The 13,248-nt window shown below is 37.6% G+C and overlaps 2 protein-coding genes across 2 annotated transcripts in view; one reads left to right on the top strand and one right to left on the bottom strand.

Moving 5' to 3' along the window:
• Positions 1-13,248, top strand: part of LOC145681248 (uncharacterized) — a 258,338-nt gene that overhangs the window by 176,977 nt on the left and 68,113 nt on the right. The gene's annotated exons all lie outside the window — the stretch shown is intronic.
• Positions 2,238-3,029, bottom strand: LOC145682343 (zinc finger BED domain-containing protein 4-like). The gene has a single exon (XM_081753917.1). It carries the CDS (start codon positions 3,027-3,029, stop codon positions 2,238-2,240), a length of 792 nt encoding a protein of 263 aa, XP_081610043.1.

The following is a 13,248-nucleotide window of genomic DNA, read 5'->3' as shown; positions in this document are numbered from 1 at the left end:
ACACACCAAGATAATATGAAATAGGATTTAATGGACAAGATGGGACTTCTATCCAAGGCAAATATCCTCACCGGGATCAAACCCGGGACCACTTACACAAAGGGTAGGTTGCACTAACAATTCTCGACCACGAAGAGGAAAAGTACAAGCAAGTCGAAACCTGATACAATGAATTCGTAGTTGGAAAGAGGGACACTAAGTGTTTTTACAACTATTCCGAATAAGTTTTCCATTTTATTTCATTACAACTAATTCTTTTCTAGGACTAATTTAGATGTATTGTTGAAAAATCTAAAGGAAGCGTACCTGACCCGTGGACTAAACTCTATTCGGCAACTGATCTTCTACGGCTTACGAAGCAGGGATGCTCATTTCCCTAATAGACTTGGGCACAACCTTCAAATTTACCATTCTACAGTTTGATTGTATAATTTTCAGTGAATAATTATGAACCCCAAATATTTTCATGAATGCAACCTGTGCCGTAAAATCCCTCCGTGGACCTCCCTGGAAAGGGACACATTTTTAAAAGAACTTTCCAGCTAGAACCATAGCTGAACGAATAGCTCTCAGTCAAATACAGACTTATTTCATGACGTACCGTATAAAACGATGTATCGTCTATTGCAATAGCAGTATAGGTTTATACAAGTGCTTCCATTTTATGTGAGTGTTACACCAAAAGTAATACAGAAACGCAGAGTTGCAGACCAGTGACGACGCCAGAGAGAGGGTGAGCATTTCTGAGGGGCAAGACCTGCTCCCAGACATGTATTTATTGTATGCAGGTAAAGTAATACAAAACTAATCTTTTCGGTTTACAAGAAAACAGCTCGTCTCAAATTTTATCCGCCTCTCCGTTTGCTCCCCTCCGCCAAGATGTTAAAGTTGGTGACGTCACTGGTTGCAGCTCGAAAAATCCTTTGCTCACGTGACTCGTGATTTTTCTCGTCTTGTCTGGAAAACAATACAAGAAATACATTTTCAAACTCAAGATGAGACAAGAACAGTGATATTTCTCGTCTCTTTATCGAGGCAAAACAAGACATTTCTCGAGTTTCGTGCGCAAGACTAGTTCATATAATTCTTAAATCTCCAACACTGTTTTACTGTACATAATTTATAACATAAGAAACTATAAATTGTTAAAATGTTTGTAGAAATATAATGAACATTCATCAACGTTAAAAGATACCAAGTTTATACACAATGTGCTCCAATTAAGAAGTATAGACCCTACTTTAAATGTTTTTATTTAACATCCTTCGTGGATCTCTCGGAGAGCGGAAGGATTATGACAATTTTTAGATAAAATTAAGAGAATATGAGGGCATTAATTCTATATATTAATTTACAAAACGAGATGAGACAAGTTTTAAAAAAAATGAGACGGGACGTGAAAGAATACTTCAAGAGTGGAGACGAGACGCAACCTCTACAAAATTTACGACTCGAGACAACAAAACTCTAATTCTCCACTCGTCTCATAGGAACACTATTCATCATTCTTAATATGGCTTGCATGTAACAAGAGATTCAATGAAAGAGATAATCAGAAACTTCTCTAAAAGGCTACAAAATATGAACATAGTACTTACCCTTGGCTTCACTACATCTTTTCTGGCTTTTTCTGTTTCTAAAACTTCAACAAGTAAATGAGATAACAGCCACGTCAACTGTTGAATTGTCTTATTTCATATTCAAGAGTATATTTCCGAAACTGTGTTGTATTTTCACTTTTTTTCGCTTAAAAGTGACAATTGTTTTTCCTTTCACTAACACTTAAAACAGTCTTACAACGGAAACGCAATGTACGTACAACTCCTAGTGTATACTAAACACAAACTTGAATATACATATATCCTATATACAGTAAATGAGGAACAAAGATTTACAATTTATAAATTCGAATTTAAAAACAGGATCTGCCTGACTTTGCCAGGACTGATGCGACTTCTTCTGTCTGTAACTATCTGCCCCCTCCCTTAGAAAAACTCTATCACAGGGTACTGATGTTGCCATTATACATAGCCTTCTTTTCATAATTTCAAACAATCTTGGGTAGAGAATTTGCCTTTCTTTCCACCACAATAACGGGTTTTCTTTTCTGTGGAGTAAGCGTTCTTCTAAATATTTGTCCAGTTCTACTATTCCAGCAGCAGTGGGGTTTTTCGGTTCTATGAGGGATGAGACTTGTTCGTCAAAATCGTCCCATACTGATGATGATTTTCTTCCTTCTAATTCACTGGGATCAGGATCATTGTTTCTTGTACTTCAACTGATTGGATGGTAATTGTACTGATTTTTTGTGATACGTGTTTACATGTTGTTTTAAACGCTTCAGTGGTTTTAAAGCCTTGCTTCTTAAAACGGGGATCCAGAAGTGTTGCTTCAGTTAACAAAGCAGAATCTTCCACTTTGCCAAATCGTGTTTTTAACTCTGTTGAGAGTGTCTTTAGCATGACTTTTACAATTTCTGGTTGGTCTGCTTCCTCCGCAGCTTTGATGACATGTCTCATTAAAACTCGACTTAGTACTATAAATTTAGATACAGTGACACCTTCCTCTGTCACTTCGTTGAAGTATTTGAGGATGGAATACACTTTTTCGACGGATAGCCATTCGGTATTCGACAATTCCTGAAGATCATGTCTCATCTCCGCTAACGCAGACACAATTGGTACTCGGAGCTTTAGCAACCTGTCAAACATGAAATATGTTGAATTCCATCTAGTTGCAACTTCATGCTTTAATTTTAAAACAGTATATCCCATCTGCTGTTGGATTGTGTTCAACTTGGCAGTGGCTTGTGGACTCCTCCGGAAATATTCAACTATTGACTTTGCCTTTGCCTTCAGCTCTTCTAAGCCATTGATACCTGCCTTTACTACCAAGTTTAGTGTGTGGGCAAAACAGGGAATATGCCGCCAGCCACCGGAACGTATTGCTGCTGTAATGTTGGGTGCATTGTCGCCTACAATAGCTGAAATTTTATTTGTTAGCTCCCATCCTTCAAAAACATGTCTCATTTTTGAAGCCAAATTTTCCGCAGTATGCTTGTCACTGAACTCAAAACAATCCAAAAGGTAACTTTTAAGCGTGCAATCATTTGAAATGAAATGAACTGTAAGTGCCATGGCTGAAGAAGTCCAGCAATCGTAGTTACTGAGACAGGTGCTGCACTGTTGACATCAATTTTCCCTCTCTCTACGGTTTGATTGTACAAAACAGGAATTAGAGTGTTTGTTATAGTTTTACTGGAGGGTAAAGAGTATCCTGGATTCAGCAGATAGACAAATCGTCGAAACTCTTTATCCTCCACGATACTGATGGGTTGGAATTCCTTACATATCATTCTGACTAACTGATCATCAATTTGTTTTGATTTATTGGGGGCAAGTGGCCTATGGATATATTTCGAAATATTGGCCTGAGTGGCAGAGATATGTTTTTGAGGAACAGGATTCAATTTAGACTTCGTCTTTGCAGTTTCACTAACAGAGCTTCCACTAGCTTCAGAAGGCTCCGGTATTTCAATAGCTTCCTCCTCGCTTTCAAATGGAAAATGTTCGGCATGTTTTATGTTTACAGTAGGATATTTTTTTTCCACATGCCTAATCAAATTCGCTGTTGCTCCCCACTTGAAAGATAAGACAGTTGAACAGATGCCACATTTTGCTTTGGCTGGAACTACTTCTTTAAAACAGTCCCAAACAGCACTACGCTTCCGGTTTTCTCTTTTACTACTACCCATATTTTGGGATATGAAAAACGCCACACTATTGTTTCTGATTTCTTTTTTCTTAATATATTGTCACTTATTAAAGCAAAGAATATATATATACACACAACAACAATATCGGCGTTAAAATTCTGTAAACCCACGCAGTAACTACAAGTATTCTAACTTCGCACGGCACTTTTTAACTCTCTGGATAGTTCACTTTCGGGTGGACTGGAAGACTTTAGAACACACACACATACGAGGGTCACTACGAAAGTTTTCAGATGTGAAATAACTTACACACTTAAAATGAATTTAACACTTACATTTTCTCAAAGTATTCACCATTACACTGTACACACTTTTGCATTCTCGAAAACCACTTTTGGAGGCAGTGTTGCCAGTCTTTTTCTTCAAGTGTTGAAAGTTCATTTTCGTAAGCCACTACAGCTTCTTCAGGGCTTCCAAATCTCTTCCCACGCATGCGATCTTTGATCGTGGGGAACACAAAAAAAATCACACGAGGAAAGGTCAGGGCTATACGGCCGATGAGTCATAAGTTTGACCTCCGTAGATTCTAAAAACTGAATTGTGATGATGTCCGTGTGTGGAGACGCGTTGTCATGATGAAGCAGGATCCCACGCAATCCAGTTCTTGGACGCCGTTCCTGAAGCTTCTAGAACACTTTTGTTAGGCAAACAGTGGTGTACCCCTTAGCAGTAACAGGCCTTTGTTCTTCAAGTGGAACTGTTGCAACATGGCCAGATTTGGAGAAGAAAGTTGCAACCATCTTCTTCCCCACACTTCGCGGTCGCTTCACTTTCGTGGGTGGATTTTCGTCTGGAAAGATCCAAACTGTAGACTAGCGTTTATTTTCAGGATTAAATTGATAGATCCAAGTCTCATCACCAGTAACAATGTCAGAGACGCGTCGAGAATTGCCTCCATCAAATCTTGCAAGCATTTCTTCACACCATTCCACACGCATGCGCTTCTGTTGTTCATTGTAAGTGTGAGGCACCCAACGAGATGAAACCTTCCTAAGCCGAAGATGATCATGAAGAATTTTTCTTACTGCTAGCGATCCAATGCTCACTGTAGATTCAATGTCCTTGAAAGTTGTTCGAGGATTTTCTCGAATCATTTGTTCCACGGCGGCAATGTTTTCATCTGACACAGCTGTTGCCGGACGTCCAGTCCTCTCTTCATCTTTAAGCGATGTCCGCCCTCTTCTGAATTCACCAAACCACCGAAAAATTGTACCACGGGAAGGAGCAAGGTCCCCAAATGCCCCCTGCAAACGGTCAAGGCTTTGTGTCTCGTTCAAACCATTTTTGAAATCGTAAAGGATCATTGCCCGAAAATGTTCCCTTTCGAGCTCCATTCTAGACAGCCGAATACTGCTCACATCAACAAACAAGCGAAGGCGATCCGGCCACGCCGATAAGCAAGTTGAAACTTGCTTCGCTTCTTCGCTCTGGATACCACTACCGAACGCAATTGTTGGAATTCAAATACTGTGCCACAATAATGCGTATCTCAAAACTTTCGAAGTGGCCCTCGTACGCACACACCTTGCAACTGAGTTGAAACAGAACAGTCCGGCTATTACGAAGAAACTGGAGGACAAGAGAAAGAAAATAATTTATGTTAGCTGAGGTATAGTTTTCAAATTTCTGCTCCTTCTACAACTAGATTTCTGATCCAGCGTTGCCAATAAAAATTGGGTAATTATAGGTGGTAGAAGTTCAATGTCAGTAGAAATCGCAGCACCTGATCAAACTTTCGATTATCCAATTTGGGGCCTCATGGACCATAGTGAATGAATCACGGATGCTTTGGCCCGGGATTGCGTCACCTATTGAAATCTTTTTGATTATGCTTATTCAGGGGCCATGCACGCTGGTGCGAATGAGTCAGAGGTACCTTGGCCCTGCTATGACGTCATTGAATTGGGAGTTTTGGATCAGATGTTATGGTGATTCTTTATATAGTATAGTATCGTCACTATTCTCACTTCTCACAGTATAGTCACTATTTATATAGAGTTTCAATGGTATGAACCATATAACAGTAAAACATGAGATCTAAGAACACTTGGGTGAACTAATGTTGCTCCTGAGATGCGTGAAACCTCTTGTCTCGTCTCGAATATATAAAGGTACTACTCGTGCCGACTCTTGTTTCCTTTTCGAGACGAGAAAGTGCAACGCTAGTTTTGAATGGCTTAGAATGTAAAAGTCGTGTCCTCTTATACTGTTTGTCTCTCTCAGTTGCATGGTAGACGTAGCCTTTTAGAAGTAGGCCTAGTTATCAATTCTGTCTTCGTTCTTTACATTTTTTTTTCAAAATAGGCATATTGAAAAAATCGAACAATAATACTCTAATTTTATGTGCAATTATTTAAGACTTAGAAAATATTGAATAGTGAATTTTTTTTTAAGTTTCCTTGAAATCTACTGTTTTCAGGCCTCTCCTAGAGGGGTAAAATAGGCACACGAGGAGAGGGAAATCTGCAGAGTTTTATTTATCGTGACTGTTATTTTAGGCATCTTTTCTCATCATTCTTGTAAAGTATTAATATTTCATAAATTGACCACCAATACATTTATAAACGCTTGCGTTACATGGTGTTGAAACTGTATCCTTGCAACATCCAGAAGGAAAGAGAGTTTATGGGTTTCTTAACACTAATACCATTATCGTTAATTCAATGCACTGACGTACAGATAATTTAATCAAGAGCGGATTTTTGAATGCCCAACCTTATATCGTTTCAAGACACGCGTTACTTTTGTGTACAAATCTGTATATGATTAATTATTATTTTTCAGTAATATTTTATTGAACGTGTAAGAATAGTTTAGTTGGATACTTTGGAGTTTAGCGTATCTTTCAGCACCGATGGTATATGAGACGTAGACCTAGAGCTTAATATGGAATCTGAACCACATGAGCTCCAACCGGGAATTAAGCCCAAGAATCCCACACCGAAGGCGTACGAGCTAACCATATGTCTACCAGGCAGCTGTAACAAATAGTTTAGAGTTGGGTTTAAAATCTGAAATGTGTCATATTAGACATGAATAAACAATTATAGGTTTGCTATTAATTAAGAATTAACTTGAGGAACTGATGATTATGTTGTTACTTGCTTTCATATTTTAAAAATACTTCACCTAGATCCAAGGGCACCGATTTCTCTAACTTTGGGAGGGGCCCATACAGATGTGTGGTTGGAGACAAGGGTCTAAAAAAATATATACGAGAATTTTAAGAGAAATTTAATTTAAATTATACCAAATATTGCATATTCATAAAAAAAATACATGTAACTATACATGTGAAAATAAAAAATACATATTCATAAAAATACATGGGGCCAACATAAGCATTTGGGGTCCCGAGCTCCCACAATCGGAGACATTGTCTTGATCCACAATACCTTTCTTGGGTACGACCTTCAATCAAGTTAATTAGCTATATTTTTTTATAAAATAGTGGGCATGGTGCCTCAGATGTAAAAATAGGGGCATGGTAAGGCGCTTACCTCTGGTATACAGGGTCCCTGGTTCGATCACGGGTCAAATATGTTTGTGGTGGACAACATTGTGTCCGTGGATTTTCTTTGGTATTTCCGTTTTCCATGGCCGGATTAAGGGGAGGCTCAGGAGGGCTATAGCCCCGGGCCTCCTCTCTGATTAAAATATCAACTGGCTATCTAAAGAGAATAATGAAGAAACAATCATGATCATCAAAACAAAATATGACCAGAAATATGAAACATATTCATTTAACTCTCCTAATATACTTTCACAAAAATGTATTAAGTGAAGTCAACAACGGCCACATATTTTTTCAAGCCCCGGGCCTCCAGATGGGTTAAGGTTCCTGTGAACTCCCCCTTGTCCGAGCACTTCGCCTTTTCGCCACCAGATGCTCACTTTTTCATTTAGCAATCACTGCTGGTACCTCTACTGGGAAGAACTGAAAGATCGTACCGCTCAGTTTGAATGTGTCCAGGATATCCACACTTGAAGTGGGCGGGGAGAGGAATCCAACAGTTTTTTTTTTTCGTGCACCTGCAGTCAGTCAGAGTCTATTTATACAAGCCGTGTTGTTCAGCCGCAGGGCAAAACCTCAACCATTGATGAGTAACATAAATCTTTTCTTTTTGCAGGTAGGAATAGAGTTTTGTACGAAAAACGGGAATTAGGTTGCAGAGAACGTCATTCACATCGCGTTGACAAATTATCTTTCGTACGTTTATCACACGAAACTCTTTTCTTTTTTTGATTATTACCAGAATATGAGATAAAAAGAACCTAAATGGTTCTTTGTATACAGAAAACAGACAAACAATACTAATATTTTCTTACATATCAGTATTATATGATTTTTTTTCTGAAGTGTATGATGCATGAAAAATGGACAAAATGAATTTTGACTTTTCTATTTGTCCCTATCCTTCTGAGTAGAGAGAATGGTGTGGCGCAACTAAAGGGCCTGCAGGGCCCGCAACATTGAGAGGCCCAGAACAGAAAGAGGCCCATTTCAGTTTCGAAGTTAAACTTTATAATGTTAAGATGTTAAAAATTATGTGATGTTCCAACTATATCTCATTTTTACCTATGAAGACGGTAACACCTGAGCGATTATTTAGTAAATTAAATGCCAACAAAACTTTTACTGACCAGCGAAAACATTATGACCACTCGCTACTTTTTGAACGAAATCATCGGGCTGAGATAAGAGCTACAAGGCATAACACAACCGCGCGCCAAACACGACAAGAATCTCACTCGATTAGTCAGTGTGATGCTTGTGCCTTGAATGGGGAAGGACGACGATATATCAGGATGACTAAGTGGCTGGGAGCTTCATTTCGGAAACAACGCGACTTGTCGAGTTTTCGCGATCTGCCGTGCTTATGTATTTCAAAGATGGGAAAAGAACAGTGAAACCAGCATCGAACCAAACAACAAAAAGTGGGACTACCACACCTCATTAAAAATGTCGGATGTCGTAGACTCTCGAATTTGGTATAGCAGAATAGACGAAAACTATAGCACAATATAATAATAATAATAATAATAATAATAATAATAATAATAATAATAATAATAATAATAATAATAATAATAATAATAATGTGCATTTTTTTGCATATGAGCAAGTTGTGACTCACTAGATAGAACATAAAAAGTCAAAACTGTTCTCTGTAAATTTTACGTGACTCATGAATGTGGAAAGAGGGGGTCCGTTTAACATTTTTGCGGGGAGGCCCATTCGTCCTTACTTACGCTACTGAGAGAATGTAAGGTAAAATAATAACACCAATATATATATATATATATATATATATATATATATATATATATATATATAGATATATATAGATAGATAGATAGATAGATAGATAGATAGATATAGATATAGATATAGATAGATAGATAGATAATCCTGGCGCAACAGTCCCTTGTGATCTGAGCCTGCAGCGGGCTTATGTTAGTAGTAAGCACAACCACACCCAACGTCGCCGGCTGTCTAGATTGAAGTCCGCTATCTTTTAGTTTCCCAACTTTTCTCTCGATATTTGGTCAACACAGAAATGTTTGAGTGCCACACCAGGAATTAATCCCTGGACGATGCACACCGTATCACTTTCGCTAATCATTTGGTAAAATTCAGGTTAGGGTGGTACTGAATTAATTTTGGAATATGCCATTTCTCATAAGGTAAAGTTCAAAAGTATTGTGACATAATTAAAAAGCTCATTATCAACCACGTATTCTTGCCTCTAATATCTCTAAAAGTTTTCGAGTTATGTGTCAAAAATGGTTGAAACACTTGAAGTTAGTTTAGTAACTTGAAGAAGATAGTGGACTTATACATACATGATTAGAATTGCTCCAATTTTTATTTTTATTCTTCTTTCTCGTAAAGAAATACAAAATCATAATTTCAACCATTTTGGTACATTTTTCATAATTTGAAGCGCGAACAGCCGGTTTCTTTCCTTACGTTTTGAACTTGGGATTTATATTCTCCTTGTCACTTATCGTGAAAGTCATATAATAACATGGGTCACAAAGCTAGAATATCTTATGCGACAGAGGTAATGACAATTTTTGTCATTTCATCTCTCAAGATCTGTTAAATTTGACATTTATTGAATGATATCGGTTTTATAATACGAATAAATTTTTCGCAATAAGGTGCGTATAGTGGTCGTAAGAAATGGCAAAAGCTACCACTGACCTTTATAGTTTGACTCATGCTTTTTCGATCATGGTATTCCTCTTAAATTTTGCAAAGGACAGTATCATTTTAATTATCTTAACCTAATTTCCTAAAGCATCTCATTCGTACGCTAAAAGAAAGATTTCTATTTTTTATGTATAAGAATTCAGGGGATGCAAATTTATTCAAAATTCCTTTACAATTAAAGCCGCCTAAACAGATATTCCTTCGAGATTTCTGTATTTTGAAAACAATTCACGATTTCAGTTCTTTGTAATTACTTGTTTCCATGTTTATTTATATCAATACTGTATGATCAGTTCCCAGAATTATTTTAGTTCCCCGGTAAATCCATTTATAACAAGCTCCAAATACTGCTACAATTTTAATGTGGTTTCAGGAGAATCTGCATATCTCATCCTTTTGTTACTCTCTATATATTCATCTACTACGTAAACAAACATCAGTGAAAGAAAGAGGCTGAGAGCTAACATGTGCTCCGCGAGGAACGTTGTCATACCTTGCACTGATATATCTAGAGAGTCTAGTGTTGCCACAAGACGAAACGAGACAAGACGAGACTTCTGGCTGTGTCGTCTCGTCTAGAAAAGATGTGTCCGTCTCGTCTCGTATCGAATGGTTCTGTCTCGTCTCGTGGCAACACCAGAAAGGTTGAGGCCCAAAAAAGAGCTGTTAAACCAAGTGGTTAAAATTATAACTTTTAACCTAGTTTGGTTAACAGAGCACAACACAAAACACGACTGCAATCCTCCAGCAACGACTGCTTAGTTTCGACTGAACCCGTAATTACTTCGATAGGAACATTTGTCAATACCGTCAGTACAGACGAAAGGCAAGATTTCCCCATTTATTCTGATATCCTTTTTTCAGAACCCCTGGCGCCACTTCAACAAATAAGGAGGCCTATGTAACTTTCCCATTTAAAAAATGGTTTATCTTCGAATAACAGCATAAAAGGATAAAAAAGATAAATTTTATTGTCAAATCAGAATCTTTTTCGAAACTCAGTGTCGAGAAAGGCTGACACGTTTCTGTCTTGGTTCGGAACGAGAAAGACCATGAAACAATAGTTAGTTACTGATAAAATTGCCACTTCTACGCATACTTGTACTTCTATTAAAGGATTTTTATACGTAGATATCTCCACCAGCCCTCGGAATAAAATCTTCTGAAACACTGATCTCAATGAACGCTTTACATTGTATTTGAATCTGGAGCACTATCACAAAATAATTAAACTTGAATCGATTGAAAAATGGAAGTGAAAGCTGTTTGTAAGAATCATTTTTTAAAAGTGCTTTAGGTATTCCCTGTTCTTTGTAGGGTTTGAAACGTTGAATCATTTGGATCATTTGAAATAATAAAAGATGGTATACATTTCGAAGGCAAATAATTTATTCCGAGTTAATAAATTTTTAAGCAAATTCAGAAACTGTGTTTGTATTTTTCGAGACACGAGACAAGACGTTTTACGAAACGTTTCGTATTGTATCGTGTCTCGCTTCAAAGAGTCCTGTCTCGTCTCGTTGCAACACTAAGAGAGTCTTACGCATTATCTTTCCAAGAAAATGAGCTAGAAACTTGAAAAGCACATTCAGTCAATTGTTATCATAGAATATACTATGGGCATAGCCGCTGATGTGTAGAAGGTGACACAGGCGGAATTTGTTTTTGGCGAGTTGGAAAAGTGGGGCTCTATTATTTGGATTGGAAACATTGGTTCAAATTTTTTTTTTCATTTAGCATACATACATATACACATATCATACGCACACACACACACATACGTACATGTGTGTTACATATACTTTAATTAATGTGTGGATCTAAGGACAAGGTCCGGTTCGCCCACCCAAAAACCGCCTCTGGGAGGTGGATTGGAAGCGCACCCCTGAAACATAGAATTATGCTAATCGTAATCTTCTGAGATAGACTACCCCCCGAGGAATAAGTAAATAAATAAAAATAGTTTATTAATGTTTATCTTCCGTATACGATTAATTGAAAAATTTTAGTGTCTCAACAATGAGAGCCATATACAGGTGATCCTGCGTTCCTGGCGGAACTTCCCTAGTTGCGGACAAAATTTCATACTATAAACTCTTTTCGGCTCTCTCCCTCACGGTAGTTTTTTTTAAAATCTATTATCTACTCCCTTGGAGTAACTGTTGCTCTGTATTTTCACGGGCTTGCAACCGTCAGAATGAATATCTTGGCTGCCTTCCCAGCTACCCAATCAGCATGCAATAGATACATGCAATAACAATCAAATCCCACACAAACTACTCTACCCATCAAATATTTTAACATGGAAAGTTCTTTTACGCAACGTATTTCGTTTGTTTAAAATGGAATAGACCTAAATACATTTTTTTAATGTTCTTCTGGAAATTCGATAGCGAGACCGCTCACATCAAAAAATGAGAGAATTAGTGCTCTGACAATCTGGTAGAAATACAAAATGCCATATATACATTACTGTGATTACATTGCTATTTATTCAAAATGATTATTTTGCTTAGAGTTTTCTTACTCTCCATTGTACTCTTCAAGGATATACAATTACTCTTCACTTATGTCGCGAAAAAATATTCAGCTTGCAAATTTATTTCGAGAACTTCTCATTCCCTAATACATGTTTATACTCTCAATTTGTGCGTACAACCGACAAACTTACACAGAATCTCAACAGAGTTCAAATGTGAGGTGTCTGCTGTGAAACAAAGGTCAGTTATATGGGAGGGGATTTTAGAGTGCAGCTCTAGGAACACTGTGGGCTTTTAGAGTGTAATTCTAGGAACGCTGTAGGGGGCCATCCCGCTCCACCTTAGACAAAAAAAAAAAAAAAAAAAAGAATGAAAAGAAATCTGGCGGCACACAACTAATTCACACTGGTTACAAAACAGGCACAACAAAGTTCTGAATGAAATATGTTTATTTTTTTGCACTATTCCATTTTCCGAACAATAACATTTACCGATGACTTGTTAGCCCCTCCACCACAGCCACCATGAAAACAAATTCAATCGGAATTTGGCCAGCTCGTTTGATCACGAATAATTATCGTTTGATCCCAAGCATAATGACGTATTACACACAATTTGGCTAGGGCTTGTTAGCCCTTGATAATCGGCATGTACCATTCCATAGACATTTCAATCGTAAATAGGTAAGCAAAGTTTCGTTAGTTTCTGGTAGAAAGTATGACAGATAAAGTTGATTGTTTATTTAACAATGGTGGCCTCTAACAATGAAACTA

This window comes from Thermobia domestica, chromosome 3 (assembly GCF_964235325.1).
Source record: "Thermobia domestica chromosome 3, izTheDome1.hap1.1, whole genome shotgun sequence".
In the NCBI taxonomy this organism is placed as follows: domain Eukaryota; kingdom Metazoa; phylum Arthropoda; class Insecta; order Zygentoma; family Lepismatidae; genus Thermobia; species Thermobia domestica.
Note: the sequence above shows the minus strand (reverse complement) of the source record. Positions and strands in the feature narration are given on the sequence as shown.

Bases quoted from the DNA above. Each gene is read 5' to 3' on its own strand.
- LOC145682343 (XM_081753917.1), bottom strand. From the start codon at position 3,029: ATGAGACATGTTTTTGAAGGATGGGAGCTAACAAATAAAATTTCAGCT.